General features: G+C 41.2%; 1 protein-coding gene across 5 annotated transcripts in view; it reads right to left on the minus strand.

The window, feature by feature from the left end:
- tspan4a (tetraspanin 4a) overlaps positions 1-21729 on the minus strand; it is a 130573-nt gene that overhangs the window by 25997 nt on the left and 82847 nt on the right. For all 5 annotated transcript variants that reach the window (XM_052063303.1, XM_052063304.1, XM_052063301.1 and 2 more), the window contains one exon: positions 19425-19499. In XM_052063303.1, coding sequence (XP_051919263.1) covers positions 19425-19499 — 75 coding nt within the window. The remainder of the gene's footprint in view (positions 1-19424; positions 19500-21729) is intronic.

Raw genomic sequence — 21729 nt, forward strand, 5'->3', positions numbered from 1 at the left:
ATTCAAATCTATTGTAAAGGAATGTGAAACTAACGTGACTGTTTTTATTAAAATTGGTAAGTTTGTTGGTGAATTAATGATTGCTTAGGTTATGATACCTGCCCACAGGAAGGAGTGTAAGATATGGTGAACTATTTATCACTGTTTTTCCCAGTGGAAATTTATGCCAAAAAAGAAAGATACATCGTATTTATTCGGGCCATGCACAATATTTTGCAGGTTGTAGGGTTAGAGGGCTATGTAGGGTTATACATACATACACACACACACAAGCCGACTGCAATGGACAGTTAGGGCTGTGGAAAAAAAACAAAATATTGACACCAACCTACCCACTCTCAAGGACTTGCATTCCGCAAGAACAAATACAAGGGCAAGGAAAATCCTAATGGACCCCGCACACCCTGCCCACCACCTCTTCCAGCTACCCCCTCAGGTAAGAGCAGGGGTGGGCAATTATTTTTTGCATAGGGCCACGGGAAAACCAGAGAATATTATGGAGGGCCGGATCAAAAGGGTGAATTAAATTCGACATAATATTAATTGGATTTCTTTATTTAAAAAGCAGTATTTTGCATTTTTTGGCATGTTTTTCAGACTTTAAGAGTACATTATTCCATCGTATCAAACGGGATTTGCTTGACTTGGCGCTACTGCGGGCTTCCGTATCGTCTCCCCCTTCCTCCCAATGCTCTGCAACTTCAAGTAACTGTGCCACCTGGCATTGAAATGCCTGTCAAGTCCAAATGAAATGAATGCAGTCATTGACATGGAACCTTAATTGTGTACCAACCTTCGGTGGGCCGGTTTTGGCCCGCGGCCCGTAGTTTAACCACCCCTGGGTAGGAGCTATCGAACTATGCACACCAAATCCATCAGACATTCAAACAGCTTCTTCCCTAAACAGTGACTCAAATCTATCGTGGCTCTGCATTTTTGTGGACCAGCATTACCGCACTGATCATTGTTGCTCCAGCTCTCTACGTACATGTCGTTGATCAATATTGCACAGCACCAGACACTTTAAAGCGCTCAAGGACTTTCTGCATAATGGCACACCTAAAGTTGTACTACAATAACCGTATTGGCCCGAATATAAGACGGTGTTTTTTGCATTGAAATAATACTGAAAAAGTGGGGGTCATCTTATATTCTGGGTCTGGCCATTATACCCATTCGCGACGCTAGATGACACCAGATATCATTGAAGTGAATGCTGAACTTGACTCCCCAGGCCAAAGTGAACCCCTGCCACGAAGAATAAAAATAAAAATAGCGGTAGCACGAAGAAGGAAAAATAGCAGTATGAAGGAAAAGAGAAGAATATAATAGAAAAGATAACAAAATGGAGGAACATAGTGACAATCTGGAGAAAAGTGGGTTGAAGATCGGCCAGGTTAACCGGCAGCTGATCAGAAGTTATGATGTAATTTACATTAAAAAAAAACAGAAGCCATTCACTTACGAATGTGATTGCACTTTAGATTTGAATGAGGCAAAATATATTGCCTCATATCTCTCAAATATATTGTTATAATCATTTGTTTCAGATGTACTGTAATTATTTTCTGTCTAAAATTAATTTGGTGTTCAAAAAGACTTTTTTCATACTTGAGTCTTGGAAAAAGAGGAGGTATAATCAGGGCCATCTTATATTCGGGCCAATACGGTAATGCTACTGGTCGATGGTGTGACGATTATTTGCACCAACTGCTCAACCATCATAGGATTGTAAGTACGGCACCGCTTTACCTCTGCTTGATGACTCTGCACATGCTGTACTCGTACAGCTCTGTCGGTGGTACTACTGCACAATGGCAGCCTTACATTACGGAAAGTCGTTTTATACTTATATGTCATGTCTTTGTTTATCGTAGTTGCTTGTTATTGCAATATGGGATAAGGTAGCCTATACCACCGATGACAAATTCCTTGTGTGTTTTACATACTCGGACAATAAAGATGATATATATGCTAAGCAGTCAATATGTTTTAAAACTGACCTTCAACAACGGATGAATATTAATTGTTTATATGACAGTTTTGACCCAGAGGAAAAGTTTGCCAGCTGAATGTTCTGGTTACCATAGTAACCAGCTGAGCCCGAGACCGCTGATTTACATCGCACTGACTGTCATTTGGGCATGGTCGAGAGGTGAGTTGAACCACTGTTCAAAACAATCACACTGGGGATTTATATGTGACAAAAAATACAAATAAAACATGGGTGATGCTGCTCTTTGACAGTTCCTACAAGAAACTCAACTGCAGGAAAAACTAATAAAATCCTTCAAAATCATATTCCCTCAGTTTTTAATAAGGTTGGAGAGGAAGGCAGTCCAGCATATGGATCCAAAATCCTCTCATAGGCATGAAATTACATTTATAATAGGCGAAGGGCAACTGAGGCATTCATATTGTATTCCTGACCATCAAATTGTTTGAAAAAAAAGAACATTTCATCATTCACATATTTGTCAGGGCACGGTGGAATAAATTTGCTGCACGAAAAGAAGATACATTGCATTGCATCACATATTCACCAAGAACAAACAACAAAGATTTTCTGTAGGAAGCAAACATCTGACCATAGCCGATCTTCCAGCTTGCTCATATTCCAGTAAAATCACAATTGTTTAGTGTATTCCGTTGTCATAAAGACCCTATTATTGAAGCTCTCGAAGGTCTTAGCGAAGACGAAATAATGATTTTATCTTCGGGTGCTTTGACACATTATATTTCGTTGTCAAAAACAACGAAAAATAATTCTTCCTCTAACGCAGAACTCACTGGAAAATGGAAGAAACTCAGAACAGTGCCACTTGTTTTGACAAGGATATAGTATGATTTTGGGAGAGTTTACCCCCCCCCCCACCCCGCCCTGCCCGAACACACACACACGAACACACACATGCACGCACGCACACACACACACACACACGCACATTCACCACAATTTGGAGCCCTGCTGACAAACATGTCCACAATTCAGCTTTTGCAAAATGTATGGGCAGATTACTGGATTTTGTTGTTTTTTTTAATCGTGCTTGTTCTGCCAAGTATCACTGGTGAGCTGGTGCACCTTGGTCAGCCAATCACTGGGTACAAATAGCATACAATTCCCACTCATATCCACACTAAGGGCAGTTCCGACTGTTCACTGAAGCTTCCATGCGTGTTGCCGCAGTTCCTTGGAGAAGACCAACATAAGCATGGTGAAAACATGCAAACAAAAAAAGAAAATATAAATATGCATGCTGTTGCTTTTTAATTATTTAAAAATAAATACCGCAAGTACAATTGGAGTATGTTCCGATAACCTAGAATAGGTTGACGCTACATATGTATTCTTTGTACAAAATTCGAACACATTCTAATGAGAACAAGCTTATAAAAATCCCAACGGAAGCAACAGAGCGAGTATAATGTGTCAACAACAAAGTGAGAAGATTTCTTCATAGTGTTTATCTGACCTCTCCTTCTTTGCATTATTGTTGTTTGTGTTTACCTGCCTTCACATCCTGCAGACGTGAATCAATAGAAGCAGACGTGCATGAATTTAATTCTGACATCCACCCACCGGCGCAAGTATCTGGGTCATTCTGTTTTTTGTTTTACCCTTGTCACCTTGCGTAACAACTTCAGGAAGAGAGGATGGATTTTCAAGAATTTCGTCAGGCTAGTCAATAAGGCCTGGAGACATGCATGTTTTTCCACAGGTGCTGCCCTCCCTTCCCCGCACTCCTCCCCGAGCCCTGAATGCCATAACTCATTTTCTGCCACGGATAGAAATCATTCAAATGGTGCTCTGTGGTGACCCAAATTAAGAATAAGAATAAAACTATTGGAATTCAATCGATGTCACACAGTGAGTGTGACCGTGCACTTTTCTGCTTGGCTCTCGACGAAGGCGGACGCTTTTTGCACTGCTCCTCCTGCCCTCACCCCACCCTTTCCGTGCTCGTCACTTAGTCCTTGTGCTGTCTTTGTCTAACTTTTTTCCTAGCCTCTTACCGTATTTTCATCCGAAGAACTAACCATGGAATTAGTTGGCTGGTCTCTCGATGTAATCGACAAAAAATTTTCAATGAAAAGAGCGGGCAGTGGGGAGCCTGCTTGGCCTCCGGGGACACTTGCTGCCGGATACACCCTGGATCCATGGAGAAAGTGGAGACCGGTGTGCCTGGCAGTACTGTCCGTGGAGGATGTGGAAGACATCTACATTATTGGCCTTTTGATAACAGTTATGCTGCTGTTTGGTGTTGGCAGCTTTCTGTTCTATCGCAAAATTCAACCGACGGCAGCGGCTCTATTGGAAGTGAAGAAGCTGCCGGTCACTCTGGATGGCTTGGCGCGAATGTCCAACACTCAGACTCAAGCGGTGACTGAGCTCAACCGCAATATTGTTGCGATTTTGGAGCGACTCCGCGCGATCGACAACACCATGGAGAAGTTGGAATCCACGCTGCGGAAAGAATTTTCGGATCCGACTGATCGGCGCCAGTGAGGAGATACAGACCAAGGACTCAAGGCTGTCTGGAATTGTTGGCGGCCGTCCCTCCTAAACAAACAATGCTATCTGGCCTTTCCCCTCGATGGAAGTACACATGGAGTCCAGAGCCCCCACCACCACCCCCCTCCTTCTTGGCCATGGACTGATAAGCCGGGACTGTCTTCATGATGAGCAGACCTCGAAGAAGCAGCTATGACCTGTACACGCATACACATACACAACTGGACAACCACACGCGCATACACATCCTCGTTATCACCGTCTTCATCGCTCCGATTATCCCTTTTCCCCCGTGACGTGGTTCGATATGCGGAGCGTAACGGTGACTGTGCAGCTGGTCATTTCGGCCGCGTCGCGGTTACCCCCCTCTCCACCCCCCCCCCCCCCCTGCCCCCGCCCCCGCCTCCCATTCATCCTCCCCCCTTATTACATGTTATGTCTTGTGACTTGTTGTAACTGTGATATGCTTATTTATGTGCTAGGGTCTTTTTTATCCTGGACTTAAATTATCCTCGGAAGAGGATAGTTCGAGCGTGTTTTTTTTTTTCCCTCTCCCTACCCAGCGTTTTCTTTTCTGAATTCTGGTTGTAATTTCCCCATTGCGGGACAAATAAAAGACATCTTATCTTATCTTATCTTAAAACAATGGCCTACGCTTACAGCATTTTATTAAAAATGCAGAAAATGTGTTACCGTGCAAAACATTAATGAAACATCATTTGGCTGAAACGCTCGGAAAGATGGAGTTGAAAGAGAATTCTGAATGAAAGGATGATGCAAAATCGCATTTCTTGCAACCTTAAAGAGCAATTGTTCTGGTTACTAAATAGAGCCCCGCTAAATGTTGCTTCCTGACATCACAACAGCGGCTTGTAGCAGGAGGCATGTGACGCAAGAATCTAGCTCGAGCAGCTGTTACATGAGATTCAAGCCGACTGCAAAAGCCTGAAGTTTTGCAAATGACAAAAGAAAGATGCTTCTAAAGTAGGTCATTAGTCAAGAGTAACTCCTGTGAAAGTCAGCCAGGCAAGCAACAGCCGCAGTTTCACTTTTAGCTTGGTATTGACGTTGTCCCCGGGACTTCATTTGCCTTTTAACTACACCAGACGAGTCCAAGATGGTGCATCAATTATTCACATGGTAAGACTACAAGCAGAGATGTGAGATGAGATGAGATGAGACGTATATGGCGGTGTGAAGACTGACACAAAGACGTGGCTTTGAGAAAGCGATGGAGAGGACAGAACGTTGGCGCAGTGAACCACATATAAGGGTGTGAAAGCATTTATGTTCAGGGGCAGACGAACGTCTTTACAGGCAGAGCAGGACGCATAAACAAATGCTCTTGCAAATTCAAAGCACTTGAAATTTACATTCATATAGAGCAAATCCTGTTGCACTTCATTGCTGTACATTAAAACCATAAAATTTAAAGGTTGTTATGTTTCTGTCTGGTTCCATTTTGTTTCCTCATGTTCCCTTTTTATCACCACCTGTTCTCGTCATCAGTGTCCCTTGTGTTTAACCAATCAGCTTCCTCAACAGCTCCCTTACCTGCTTTTTGGGGTCCTACAACTACCATCGCGCAAAACGTGACAAAGGCAATGTAAGAATGGAGTGTAAAAATTAAAACAACACATTTACAGCTTCATCAAAGCAATGCATTTACTGTAGATTGAAATGGTACTGTATGTAACAAAGGATGGCCTAGGTGAAAGAGGATACTCCCACACAGAGTACAAAATGAGAGTACAAAATGACGAGAAAAATGTCTGACTTTAGAAGCTCACTGAAAAAGGCCGACGAGCCATTCCGAGCCATCAATGGAGGAGGCAGACAGAATGGCAGATAAAGGCACCAGTGAGCAAACATCAAAACGAGTGATAATTTACTTTGTTACAATATGCCAGACTGCATACAAAAAAACAATGTTCTCTTTTTTGAACATGATTGATTGATGGCTTGAATTGCTATTTTGACATGTGGAAGTCATTGATAAATAACCTTTTTTTTTCCAAGCGAAGAAAATCACTCGATGCTCACGTGATGCGCTGCCCTATGGTTCTGTCTGAACTTGCAGACTTATTTCCTTCCTTCCTTCCTCACACGGTGGTTTTGTCCATTCATATTGGTAAGACCTGCATCCTGTGAATACTTTAATTACATCATTGGCCCAAGGGAACCTTCCCTTGACTACAAGCCCATTTGCAGTCCAAGTCAAACTTTTCAAGGGCATTTCATTTGACTGCACGGCACTCCCCCCCCCAGCTTGGGGTATGGGTGTAAATCACTGGAAGTGTTGCCGTACATTTCAAATAAGGGGAAGCCACTCTAGTAGAGAATCCACATTATAGTCTTCTCCTGCCTCAGGACAGATAAGTCAATACTGGGGAACTTCTACAGCTTCACTAAACTCAAGTACAAACCTTTTTAACACGGGATTTGTAGTCCGCAGAGATCCTCAGGTAATGACCGGGGTCTGAAATAAAAGGCTCGACTTCTAATTCGGTCCTGGAGCATGGCAATAACGCACGTAAATGTCTACTATTAAACAACTCATCGAAGTCATTAGCTGGGCCAAATGATTTACACTGCCTGCACATTTCCATTCGCTGTTTCTAATCAAGTCATGCTTGCCGGCCATGACAGGAGACGATCAATGGTGTAAGGAAGATGACGGAAGTAAAGGAGCGGAATCAAGGAGACGTTGCCCGAACTTCATTCATTTGATTGATTGACTGACTTATTGAGCATATCGACACATTACAAAATACAAAACAAAAGAAAGAATGAAAGAAACAAAAAAACGTAAAGATCTCTTAATTTAACGGAGTTTCCCTGTTCAAAGTGAGCAAGTGGAAAAACGTATTCTGTCCTACCTCTTGTTCTGATATCATAAACTTCATAAACTCGTAGGTTATTCATATACATTATAATATATCTCAAAATAAAAACAAAACACGCTCTTTGTAACACAGCACAGATAATTTTATGTATAAGTGTAACGTGAATCCTGATTTAATTTTTTTTTTTTACGGAGAATTACCTCAATTTTCAGAGATCATAACGATTTACACAATAACCATAAAATGCATTAATGCAAGACAGCATCATTTTTAACATGCATATAAAACACATACCAACAACCGTTCGCGCTCACATTCATACAAGTCCTTAGATAATGCATGCATGTTTTTGGAATGTGGGAATAAAGCAGAGTCCTCGGACAAAACCAGACAACCTTGGGGAATACAGGCTAACTGCACATGTAAGATGAAAACTGAACCCTGAACCTCATAGTATTGAGGTTGATGTGCGAACTACGCCACCACTGTGTTTAACGATGGTGTTCGTTATTTGATATAGAATCCTTTCGGTTCTAACTTTATGCATTTTCTGTAGTCCTCTGCTGTTATTGTCACGGCAGCCCAGACTATCCTTGAAGGATCTTGTAATATCGCAGATGTTCACCCAGGGCTAACATTTGACAACACAAGGTTGGAAATAGTTTTTCGTCCTTTGCCTCAAAACCTTGTTGGATTTCAAGTACACATCTTTCACCCCTTAACTGCTTAATTAAATCCATGCATCACGAAAAATCAGCACAAAAAAAAAGATCCGCACCTTTGCCAGTTCATCCCAATCTGTTATCGGTTTTCCCACACAGTTCCGCAAAGGTGCTTGTAAAGCAACGCACTCATCATACATACAACTGAGCTCTTTGTGATGTCCTTAAGGAGCATGAATATGTTAATATTTTCAGGCCAGAAGCACAACAGATATGACATTTCATATTTTTGTTTTTTCACCAATTAATCTCAGAAAATGTTACATTTTTTGGAAAAAGAGAGGCAATTGATTAGATGACAGTTCAGTTGCACCGATTACAAGCCAGTCCCATCAACTTGGAGCTTGACTGAGACCCGATTTAGGGCTACATCCTTTGAGCCTGTGTTTTAAAGGCCAAAGCTACTCTGATACCATACAAAGAGTCCTTTAAGTCTTTAAGTATAGCCCCAAAAATTTTTTTTATATATATTAGAGCTGTCAGTTTGGCGCGTTTTTATTGGCATTAATTTAAATGAATTTTAACGGGATTAAAATTTTTCTCGCGAAATTAACGCGGCACACGTCACAAGCGGATGTTACGTTGCTCTATAAATACACCAGAACAAAACAACAAGCGCGCTGCAGAAGTCCACGCCCATGTCTGTTTTGCCAGCCACGGCAGCACGAGACACCGAAAACAGATACTTAAAGAGTTTATGAATGGAAAGTTTACTTTTAAAAAGTTGCCCGATTGCTCCACTGACAAGACCAAAGTTATCTGTTCTTCTCTCTCTCTGTATCATACAGGTATACGATGTATGCCACTGACACGATTGTTACTTGTTTGGAACTATTTTGTGTGGAAAGTTACAGTGTTCTGCGTCCATATAAATAGAGCGGGTGGAGCTTCTCTGTTTGTCTGACAGTGGTAGCGACCTAGCGAAAATAAAACGTCTCCAGTGTTGTCATCGAACCAAGTGTAGTCATTCTAAATGAGTCCACATAAAAACCGTAGAGAGACTTCCGAACAAGAAGGACCAACACAATCAACATAGCCTGACTGTGTTAGGGGGAGTGATCCCCTCCCACCCTCACCCTTTCAGAATGGTTTGCCCCAGCAGCACGGGGGAAGTACGTGCGCTTTTTTGTACGGCGGGCAGTTTTGATTACAGCAGCACATAATGAATACTGGTGTCTGGTGTCTCGTTATTCTTCAACATACAGAAACAGACTGCTGTGTTCAAAGCAAACTTGAGAAAAACGAAGTATGCAAGCATGGTTTAAATGCACTATAGCTGAGTACTAGTTTACCTTAGATGTTCACTTTATAATGTTATATTGCTCTGTTTTGATTTTATAAAAAAAAGCTGTTAAAGCAGCTGTTTTATGACAAAATATTGTTTTCACTGTTGTTGATGGAGAGTAATATTGTGTGAGAGATTATGTGTGAATAACTGCTCCAAGTGAAAAATGTTCATGTAAAATTGAAAATCAAAATTGTTATTTCAGTAAATATTTGCATATTTGATTAGAGCATTAAAATGGGGGGGGGGGGGGAATAGGACAAAAAATGTAAAAGGTAATTCAGAAACGATAAAAAATGTGTGAGTAATCACGATTAATTTTTTAGTTCATTTGAGTTACTTATGACAGTTGCATTTTTAATTAGATTAAATATTTTAATCGTTTGACAGCTCTAATATATATATATATATATATATATATATAACTATTAATAACTATCTCTCTCTCTCTCTCTCTCTCTCTCTCTCTCTCTCTCTCTCTCTCTCTCTCTCTCTCTCTCTCTCTCTCTCTCTCTCTCTCTCTCTCTATATATATATATATATATATATATATATATATATATATACACACACATATAACAGCCATCTCGTTACCTCTGCGTCCCGCGTCCTAGAAGCATAATGGACAGTTCCAAATACTGTTCTTTTAGGGACACAACGAAATTTCTCAGTAAAAAAACAAAAAACAACGATCACAGTTTGACAATCGCCGGCATTGCTGTTTTGATTTTGCGTGAAGTAATCTCGCGTGACGATATTTCCGCTCGAGATTGGCAGGATCGGCCTTCACCTCGTGGAAAGCAGATGATTGCCAGGTTGTGTCACGTTAAAACAGATGTTGCGAACAAGTGTTGCGAAATTTTATTGCAGAGATATCATAAAGTTGACTTTGAGAAAGCCTTGCATCATTGGAAGCAGAGTAAAGAGAGGAGAATTTATGAACTCAAAGACTGAAACATAGAATGAAACAAGAACCTATTTTTGAGCAAATCTTGTATGCCTGAATTATTCAAATTTTTGTAGCATTTGTTTGTCAGAAATAAACCTATTATCAATGTATATTGTTGTTGTTTGTGTTATTATCATATGCAATTTAATATGTAGACAATTTCAGAATTTGAAATTTGGGACTCTCTCAATGCATAATGGGACTCATACTTTTTTGATCAGCGAGTCCCTGGAGTCGCAGGGATCAAACTGTAAAATTATCACTGTGTATATATACACAGTGTATATATACAATACAATACATACAATACATGCTGATTTATATAGCGCTTTCACAACAGCGGCAGCTGTAACAAAGCGCTTAACAAAACAGTTAACATAAGGTAAAATAAATAAACATATATATATATATATATATATACATACACACACACACACACACACACACACACACACACCATCTTCCAGCAACAGCTTTAGCAGGGAAGCCCAGACGTCTCTCTCCCCAGCCACTTCTTCCAGCTCTTCCTGGGGAATCCCGAGTCTTTCCCAGGCCAGCTGGGAGACACAGTCTCTCCAGCGTGTCCTGGGTCGTCCCCGAGGCCTTCTGCCGGTGGGACATGCCCGGAACACCTCACCAGGGAGGCGTCCAGGAGGCATCCTAATCAGATGCCCGAGCCTGACTCCTCTCGATATGAAGGAGAAGCGGCTCGACTTTGAGCCCCTCTAGGATGACCAAGCTTCTCAACTTATCTCTAAGGGTGAGCCCGGACACCCTGCGGAGAAAACCCATTTTGGCCGCTTGTATGCGGAATCTCGTTCTTTCGGTCACAACCCGTAGCTCGTGACCATAGGCGAGGGTTGGAACGTAGATCGACATGTAAATTGAGAGCTTTGCCTTTTGGTTCAGCTCCTTCTTTACCACGACAGACTGATACAAAGTCCGCATCACAGCAGACGCTGCACCGATCCGCCCGTTTATCTCCCGCTCCTTCATGCCCTCACTCGTGAACAATCATGCCCTCGCTTGTGAACAAGACAGACTTTTTGCCTTCAATTCAAATTACTAATGAAACTATGCTTGCAATTTCTCCACATTGTTATCTGCAGCTGTCCACTGCGCACTTGTCATATTTATACATGTTTCTACAAATAAATATCTTGTTTTCTCTCATATGAGCACTTCCTTGATATGCTTAAACTTTACTGACGTGATTGCCCGGCGGTGTTTGTCCAATTTCATTTGGCATTCTATGGGAAATGAAAATTACTCAAGCTGGAAATTATTCGGAGTTGCAGCCGCGTGATATCTTTACAAGCCCCAGTGGTTCGACGTCTGTTGCTGCAACAGTAATGATGTGGAAAGAGGGAGCTATCACGCTTGAAATGGAACTTAGCTCGTCTCACGGGTGGGCTGTTTGAAGCTTTAAAGATATCGGGCGCATAGAACGAGCACTCTGTCCACTAATGAATTTGTCTTTTTTTTCCTTGTCCTCACCAAATGATTCTGCATGTTTAGCCCGGAGATGGGCTCGGTGTCGTCAATTGTTAACATGAGACCAAAGCAAGCCCTCAAAGTGCTACTCAGGAGGAGCCACGATTGTCAACAAATTCCACCAGGAGACATCTTCTCTCGGAGTAAAATACATTTCAATCAATTTGCATTGTATAGAATAAAACCAATGAGTTTATTTGCCTACCTGATGCAGCCTTTCAAAAGTATAATGTACTGGATAGGAATTCTGAATTGTACACGGCCTCATTGTGACACATATGGTTGGAAAAAAAAGTGTACTTATGTAATTTATATGTACATTTTAAATACATATCCTGTATGCTTGATGTCATTTTAATTACAAGATAATATTATTATTGTAATAGCCAGTTTTTGGGTCGGGGGGGGGGGTAGACTGGTGAATTATAATGACGGAAGCAGTTTAAAAGGCTGAGGACGGACGGTGGCGGAGGACAATTATTTTATAAATAAGGACAGAGCGACAATGACGTAAGGGTGCCCAAGGACAAAGGATGGAGGATGGGTCGGCAAAATAGACTAAAGTGCTCATCTCTAGTTATTAATGTGAAAAATATAATTTCTCCGATGAACAATTAACACACAGAGTTGATTATAATTAGAAGTGTGGACATAAAGGTAGTCAGGAATTCACATGCAGTCGATAAATGGCGTGAGAAGCAGAGAATGCCTGGGGCGAATGGCCAGTCAAACACGAATTTATGCCATTTCAAGAAACGTATTAAACTTGCTATCTACTATCGGCGGTGGAAATGCCCTGAAATATTTTTAATGACGGCGGGGCAGGGGAGGGTGTATCTGACCTTGTTTTTAAATTGAAACCTCTGCAATCACAAATTGATGCTGCTTTAACTTGCACATTCAGCCACGATCAGAGGCGACTGACATATTCGAAAGATCTTCATCACAGAGCCTTTTGTTGACTCCTGAGGACAATGTACCAAAAGTAATACTTTTTCAAGCATTGACTTTGTTTACAAGGGTCTAAAGCTTACATTTTGTTTAGTTCTTCTTTTTTCATTTGTGACTCATGGCTTGATAATGCAGCATGATTATTCTCATTGACAAGCCCTCTTTATAGTAATTTGCCTGTTTATATGGAGGCATTGGGATGGAAAAGTCTGCTACTCCAACTATTCTGCATTAATTGAGATTCATGAACGGTATCTGCTTGGATCGATGCGTATCACAGTTTCATGCATCTGGATTTTTATGTGCGCGTGACATGTTCTGGATTTGCCCCTCATTGTGTTCTGGGACAAAGAGCATGCAAGTCTTTGGACATGAGGTCCTTGCTATCTTTCTGTCTTTGTTCGGTCCATTGTTTGTCCCTGTTGCTGTGTCATGTGTTTCTGATGTGCTGCTAGTTTCCTTCTGCAGTTATTTTATCTCCGGTTTTGGTTTGTTACTTTGAATCTTGGTTCAGAGATGTTAATTTAGTATACAGTATATATTTTTTATTAGTCCAAAGTGTCTTGTTTTCCTTGTTTTTGTTTTCCTAGTTAAATAGTTTTTGAGTGCACACCTGCCTTGCCTTTCCTGTTCGGTTTCTGATTTGGTGCATTTTACATGAGTTTCCTGAGCATACTCTGGTGTGCTGCTTCTTCCACAATTACATGTGTCGTTATTTCAAAGACAATTAAACAAGCCTTGTAATTGCGTCACAGGTCTATTTGTCAGACGCAATGTTATAACAGAAACACAATACACACCATTACATACATTTCCAAACCTTCTTATTCCCACTCAGCTCAGCTGAGTGGTCCCGTCGATTCATCTCATTGATATGAATAAGAACAAAAAGGACCCCTTGGAGCATCAAACTACGGTTTCGTATATTGTGACCTACATGGGCATAACTCCTGACCGCTTGCTTTTTTACTGCAGCATTACCTCACCTTGACTTGTGCCAAAGCACACAGACTGCAAATCAAACCCTACAGCCTTGCTGTGACACATTCTGGTTGAGGCGTGTTCAGAGGAAACAGCTCATGTCAGCACTGACCTCACGGCTAATGTCATGCAGAGGTGAGGACACGAACTGCACCAGCAGCAGGACGACAGAGACACTTTAAGATCAGTTTGTCAGTCTTGCCCTCTCCACTGGCATTTTGTGAGATGAGTGGAAATAAGGTGGGGATGTGTTTCCAATATAACGTTATAACTAGTTTTACATCACTGGTGTACAGTAACTGGCTTCAAATACATCAATACCGTTACATAAGGATTTGATAGACACCTCAGGGTAACTTCCCTGAGCCATGACGCAGGCACATGCTGTGATAGCGTTCTTGTATTGATCAGTTCTGCGTCAGCGCTTTCAACCGGTTTCCATCTTCTCTCATTGTGCTGTTAGGAACCTTTAAAATCGCTACCGCCACTTTCATGAGTGAATAAACTCAAATGTGAAATGTCCATTACTGCAATACCTACAGAGCTGTCAGCAAAATCAAAAACAAAAACATATATATTTATATATAATTCACAAGAATGAGGTGAAATGTTTTTTGAGATATTATTGGAAACCATTTTTGGTGGTAGATGGGCTTCTGGTTTTTTGTTATGTTTTGTTTGCATGTGGGGGGTTCTATTTGGGTGACGGCTTCCTCCCACAGACCAACAGCATCAAGGTAAGGTTAATTGGAGATCTCTAAATAGCGTGTCGCTGCGGGTGCGAATGGTTGCCGTGTCTATGTGTTTGGTCTTTGATTGGCTGCGGATCTCGCACCCTTTGTCAGCTAGGATAGACCCCTGGGAAACCAATAAAGATATAATTGGAGGGATAGTTGGCTTTTTGGCCACATGTTATTTTGCAGTGTGGATACGGTAACCAAAATATCAACGGTTTTTATTATTCACTTCAACTGACAGGAAAACGTTTACAATTTTTTCTCACCTAAAAAAAATATGATTTCTTTACAAATAAGTAATGTAGATGTAGAGTGTTGAACATCAAACCCTCCTGGTAAGAGCCCCGTTTCTTCTTCTTGTCTCCTTTTCGTTCTCTTTTGATTGTCTTAATTTCCTCAATTTTATCGCAATATTAACACAAAGCATCCAACTGATGGCTGTCAGAGGTAACCTGAGAGCCAGGTTGTTGATAAAAGTCTTGCTGTCGAAGGCAATGAAAAACTGCAGAGTAAATTTGAAAGAGAGTAAAACCACTGACGTTGAATGAAACCCACATCCATCAACTATTCAATCGTGCACCACTGAGTCAGCCTTCTTCGATTTGCTCTGACACTACTGTGTCACACTGATTCCACTGATGTTAACCTCACAGGATTTTCCTTCACCCTTAGGAGCCAGCAGAGTGAAACAAATGGTTGTGAGGAAGATCTCGGAGCCGTTTGATGTTGCTTCCAGCTGCGTCATGAAGCCTTTTATCAAGCCTAAAGCACGCGTAATAAAGCGGGCCATTGAGTGTGATGATCCCCAATTCCTCAAATGTACTTGACCAACATTCACCTACTGCAGCACTCTTTATTGATTGATTGATTGATTTTTTTAAAGGTAATGGCATCTGTAAGGCTAAGCACGTGGCTTTATATCCATGCCAAAGGCTGGGCTGCTTCTCAGGAGTTACCATGGTGATGGAGCGGGAGAGCTTGATGATCACAGATAGATTAGCATCAGGGCTCTAAAGGTTGTGAGATAACATTATCAAATCTAGGTTATGTCACAAAAAGATATATTAGTATTGTAATGAATGCGATCATATGTATGCTTGGGTAAATATTTCATAGTAACTGCAATTCATTGGAATGTCAGAGATTTTTCCTCACATAAGAGAATAATATACAGGAGGTGGGAAAAAATATGGCTTCATCACAGCATTGCAATATTTCCCCTTGCAATTCAATTTAGATTCAGCAACTTCCACCCCCGACAATTCAATATTGATTCAGCAAATCCTCTGAATTGATTCACCCCAGGCCAGCGAGGGACGCTTTGCATGTGATTGGATGACAGCTTCATTTAACACAACAACATGGGGACAAATGCAATATTCTACTTTAAATCTGACATTGAGGTCATTTTGGATTCCCCTGTAAATTGCCTGAAAACTCCTGGGAAGCTCTGTTTGCACACAGATGACAACAGCATCGCCAGTGCTTTCATATGAAAGTACCGTTTTGTGGAAAACCAGTGTTTATGAAGATGGTACAGACACGCTAACCATCTTTCTCATCTGCTTATCCTCATGAGAGTCGCGGGTGGGCTGGAGCCTATCCCAGCTGTCTTCGGGCAGTGGGCGGGGTACACCCTGAACTGGTTACCAGCCAATCACAGGGCACACAGAGACAAACAACCATCCGAGCTCACACTCACACCTCGGAATATTATACCTGCCATGCATGTTTTTGGAATGTGGGAGGAAACCAGAGTGCTCGGAGAAACCCAATTCAGACATGGGGAGAACATGCAAACTCCACAGGAAGGCCAGTGCCAGAATCGAACCCTGCACTTCTGCACAGTGAGGCCGACATGCTGACCAGTGCCGCATGATACGCAAACCAAGATAGGCAATACCAACAGAAAAACATGTCACAAGTCGCCATGAAGGAGCTGTAACACAGCTGAAGACCAAATTTGGAATTGTTGATATCAGTACTGAGAGTGCCTCTATTGTGCTGGCAGTGAACTCCCTCAACAGCCAGATATGACTATTAACTAATACATGAGGAAGCGTGTCGGTTCATGCAAGAGGTTACATCAACATCAAGAAATCATCAGTCTTGGACTTTGATACCCGCAAGTTAAAGGAAACCATTTTGCACACAACGAAAGCGAAACACTGGCATGGAACTGAGAAACAGGTTTGCCTTATTATGACCTGACCAGCAAGCCTCAGTAGATCACAGCACCAGTGAAAGATATGAAAGTGGACATTTTCAGCAAATGACATCAGCTATGGACCACGAACCGATAATAAGGCACCAAAGCCATATCTGGCGAGAAACAGCTACTGTATGTAGCAGAAACAACACAAAGGTTCTGTGCTTTTACAATGACATGGTGTCTTGATATTTCAGTAAAAGTTGAGAGGATTGCTAATGTCGACTTTCTCTGACCAAATTATCAAGTGTACTGTGGGTGCGGCAGTTCCATGCACAAAGCCCACTGAGGCGCATCGCAGCTCCAAACGGGATGCTAAGTTAGACTTTTCCCGGCACCAAAATGATGTGCCCATTTTCACGCCAAGCCAAAATAGGGCCCTATGTCTATAGATATGTTTATTTATTTGAATTTGAAGTTATTTTCATTTGAGATTGATTGATTTAATTCGGGTTGAATCATTCATTCATTCATCTTCCGGACCGCTTGATCCTAGGGTCGCGGGGGGTGCTGGAGCCTATCCCAGCTGTCTTCGGGCAGTAGGCGGGGGACACCCTGAATTGGTTGCCAGCCAATCACAGGGCCGGGTTGAATCTATTTGTATTATATTAACACTATTAAAACTCATTCACTCCCAAACTGACAGGAAAACGTTTAAAAAACTTGGTCTAGAATTGGCTGGTACTGAATGAGTTAACTGTTTACTGTTAATTAAAGGTTGCCTTATGACATGCGGTGGTATGGTCATTTTGTACCTACGATACATGTGGAAGGGGAGAAATAAGGTGTGTGGGGGTAGGGGGGAGGGATTCCAAATAAAAATTCCCTTCGGGCCCTATTTGGTCTCAGGCAGCCTTGTTGATAAGGCAAAATTAACTGTGGTGGATGTTTACAAATATTATTTGAATTAAAACAATGAAAGAAAAGAATGTCCATGAAACTTCAGGCTCGTTTGAACATTTTAAAACATTCTACTTTTGTGTGATGACGAACGTGAAGTGAAAGTGGATGTGGGACAACATTCACTTTGTGATTACTAACAGCCTTGTGGTAAGAATGTCTTTATGTCATTCATACAATGAAGCTGAAGATAGATTGTAGAATCTGAGGAAGACATTTGCCATTTCAAGACGGCTCATTGGGAATCACCAAGGTTATAATAAAGAAATTGTTGAGCTTTTGAGCTGAGATGGGAGAACCAGCCCAATAAAAAGCTCTCGGGTCTATCATGGTCGACAGCAGAATGGTCAAAGTAGAACAGTACATTTTTATTTACCTAAATTCTGCATTAAGGCATCTCACGACAGGCTTGGCCTTGGCTGCTGTCTTTGGAGACAACATGTTTTGCCTCAACACATAAATAATGCAACACTGGTGGTTTAGAATTGCTGCTGATTTATGAACAGCCCCCATAATTCAAAAGCAGTGCAGAAGCTGTGGTTATTACGTGTCTCTAGAGGGCAATCGCTAACCCACATCCACTGAAACTACTACTGCCTTTCAGGTGATTACAACGCCAGTAGGGTTTGGTGACTTTCAGCTCTTTTCTTCTCAGGCGCAAACAATTAGGGCATCCTAATTATTTGCCACTTGAGCGCAAATCATTGTTTACTTTAAGGTTACTAAACAGATTTTCCAGGTTTTGGGGGGAAAACTGAGCCATGTACTTTTGATTAAATGTTTCATTGTCATTTCTGACACCGTAAAATTAGTCACTTGAGGTCTATGAGAGACACATACCAGCACTCCCACACACAGTTCATTTGTATTTTTAGCTAATTAGAAGATAGTCGAAAAAGTAGGAGCTGATTTGATAACTGCTGCTTTGCGCACATTGATTTTCTTATTTCTAATCGCCTGTGTCGTGTTCATCAAGATTGCAGATGCTCGTGATGTGATGTGCCCTCTGACTGCGGTTCAATCGATTCAGCATCACAGTATCACATAAACGTAATAAGGTTATGGCATTGAACCTCAAGGCATTATGCACCAGTGTCTTGGCTACTGTACATCATCCCAGAAGTATTACGTGGACTGTCATTGCCCCAGCACCTAATATTCTCACACAGTCAATTGGACTGCCAAGATGGTGCATAATAGACAGAACAGATGACGCGTTCATCGTCAGGTGTGACAGTGGCAATGCCCTGTCAAAAGATTTTGCTCCTGCTAAAATACTGCAACAGCAGCACATTTCAGTCTCTAGTGCATCAATTATAAATTACACTTCAACTTCAAAGGACAGATAATTTAATCAAGGTCACTTGAGCAGTCTATAATATCCCATATTAGCAGCAGCGATGCTGCCATTTCTTTTTCTATAGTTGCTCACACTGTTAAACTCCACAAGAACTTGATTGTGCATTGAAATTATCCAGTCGCCTTAATTGACAGACGTGCTGTAAAATATGAATAAGGTGTTTTTATAACGCATCGCGTGTGATTTTACGGAACAAATGACCTCCGTTTTTCTCACATCCGTGCACCACCTCAATGTTGGATATTTATCACGCGATTGCTATTAAATTAGCCATTCATTGAAGAGACATCGTTAGGTCACAGAAAGGCTAATGCGCTAAAAAGATCATTAAAATAAGAAAATAGAGGTGTTTGACAGTAAACAACTGTGCACCTAACCAATAATGTACTTTAATTTCATCGAATGTGCAGTTATGGAAAGAAAATATTCCTTTCGGCTGCTTTACGGTGAAGAAAAATCAAAGAAAATGGCACTTACCTTATCTTGGTAGATGAAGAACAGCATGATGGACAGGATTTCCAAGAAGAAAATGAGCAGAAGAAGGATGAAAAACTGTGGACACACAAAGAAAAATGTGAGATCAAGTAGGTCACAGTCAATACTGTGCGGGGGCACGGGGGGGGGGGGGGGGGGTCATCCACAGTAGGGACCGCAGGCATCTGTGTTTGAAGAGTGAACAGAGTTTACATTTATGAGGAAGAAAACCAGCAGTGTGGTGGACTCTTGAACCGCAAGAGAAAAGAAGGCAAGTGTCAAGTAGTCAGCAAAGTAGGAGCTACTGAAGCATTAAAAAAAATAACCCGGCCTTGAAATACAACTGTTTTACTTTTTCTTTTTGCTCGTTTGACAAATGTGAAAAGAGCGCCATCTTAGTCACCACCAGTCCCTGCCGATAGCGTTCGTTCATATTACAGAAAAGATGAGTTGCTTGATGGGTGATATATCTTCTACCTGCGGGCGCGTGTGACTGCTTGAAACATTTCGGAGCACATCCATCAACCGCATACTCAGGATGGGCTTTAGAGCGACGCCGGGAGGTGTGAAACATTTCCCAAACGATAAAAAGTTCTAGACGGTCACAGAATGATGTCATTATAGGATTATAGATGTGATGGATCGGTTGCTTTTTCTTATGAGGCGTCTGTAGGAGCAAAGAGCTTTATTCATTTAAGTGTATTTATTTAAGTCTCCTGACAGCAGACGGATTACTTTATGGATAATATTTTATCATAAGTTAAAACATCGTCCGAATTTGTATCAAATGCTTGGGGGGGGGGGGCCTTAAAATGGGCAAAACAATGACAGTCAAGGCATTCTGAAGTGAAATATGCTGTCTACTGTTGAAAAGCTCAGTGTCAGCCATGGGTCATTGCTCCTCCGACAAGATAATGTCACAAACACCCCCACACAATGGCTAAGTACAAAAAACGAAATACTGGACTAGTCTGAAGTGGCCTTTTATATGATAATGATCTGAATCCCATATGAGCAAGGAGTTGATACATGCCATCTGGAAAAGGCACACTTCGAACCTGAGACAGATGGAGTAGTTTGCTCCCGTGATAGAATTGATAGATTAGAGAATGGCAGACAAGTGAATGGACGGATGGATGAATGGATGTCTCGATAATATTCGATAGATAGATAGATAGATAGATAGATAGATAGATAGATAGATAGATAGATAGATAGATAGATAGATAGATAGATAGATAGATAGATAGATAGATAGATAGATAGATAGATAGATAGATAGATAGATAGATAGATAGATAGATAGATAGATAGATAGATGTTTTCACACAGAAATGGAGAAATCCCAACACACCGCAATGTATCCTGTACCATTTTTGGCAATGTTAATAAGAGTGGAACAGTACAGGAAATTGATTTTATAATAATGAAAATCATAGTGTACAAGAAAAAATAGTCTTGTGGAAAAAAGGAGTTGCTCCGTGCAAATGCCAAAGATGTCAGCGGCAACAACACTGATGGATGAGAAACTGACTGGGCGACACACTGATTGCAGCCCACACTGTGAACACTGCAGGTCCTTATGAATAAAATATGTGATTTTTGTAAGCCTTTATTTACCATTCTCCTAAATTAATGGAGTTGACAAGAAAAAAAATCACACTTCTGGATTGCCGGGTGGTTATTTAAGAAGGATAATATGCTCCATTGTGACTTGGGAATACGTATAAAGTCTTTTTATTTGCTTTGATGACATTTTATTGATCCCTACAGAGGAGATTTATTTGGTAAACAGTAAATTACATGGGGACACATTCTTGTTTGACTGCACTTTTCTGCCTGAACACTGAACATGAATTCTGACTGTGTCACATCTTTTGATGCGCGACTTCGATAAAAACATTAATTACACAAAAAGAAATTGTTTCACCATGTCTGTCTCAATTCACCCTTAAGAAAAACAAACGTCTCTCTCCCGTGTGATTCTGTGAATATTTTACCCATTCATTTTGTCTTTATGAGAAGCTTAACTCATCTTCTTTCGACCACAGGCCTTTGCCGCAGTAAGTGGGATCATTTGATAGCGGACTAAATGTATCCTACTGTTATTGCTGTATATATCACAAGATAGAGATTGAATTACTGGGTGTACCTCAAGGAATCGTAAACTGACGGTTACTCTTATCAAACTGGATTGGATTGCTGCAATTAACTGAAAATTACCAAAATCCATTTTGGATCTCTGTAGAAAGGGTAATAATAATAAAACGAAAAACGGTGTTCCAATTTTGCCAACTGCAGGGGAATG

Source organism: Hippocampus zosterae, chromosome 4 (assembly GCF_025434085.1).
Source record: "Hippocampus zosterae strain Florida chromosome 4, ASM2543408v3, whole genome shotgun sequence".
Classification (NCBI taxonomy): domain Eukaryota; kingdom Metazoa; phylum Chordata; class Actinopteri; order Syngnathiformes; family Syngnathidae; genus Hippocampus; species Hippocampus zosterae.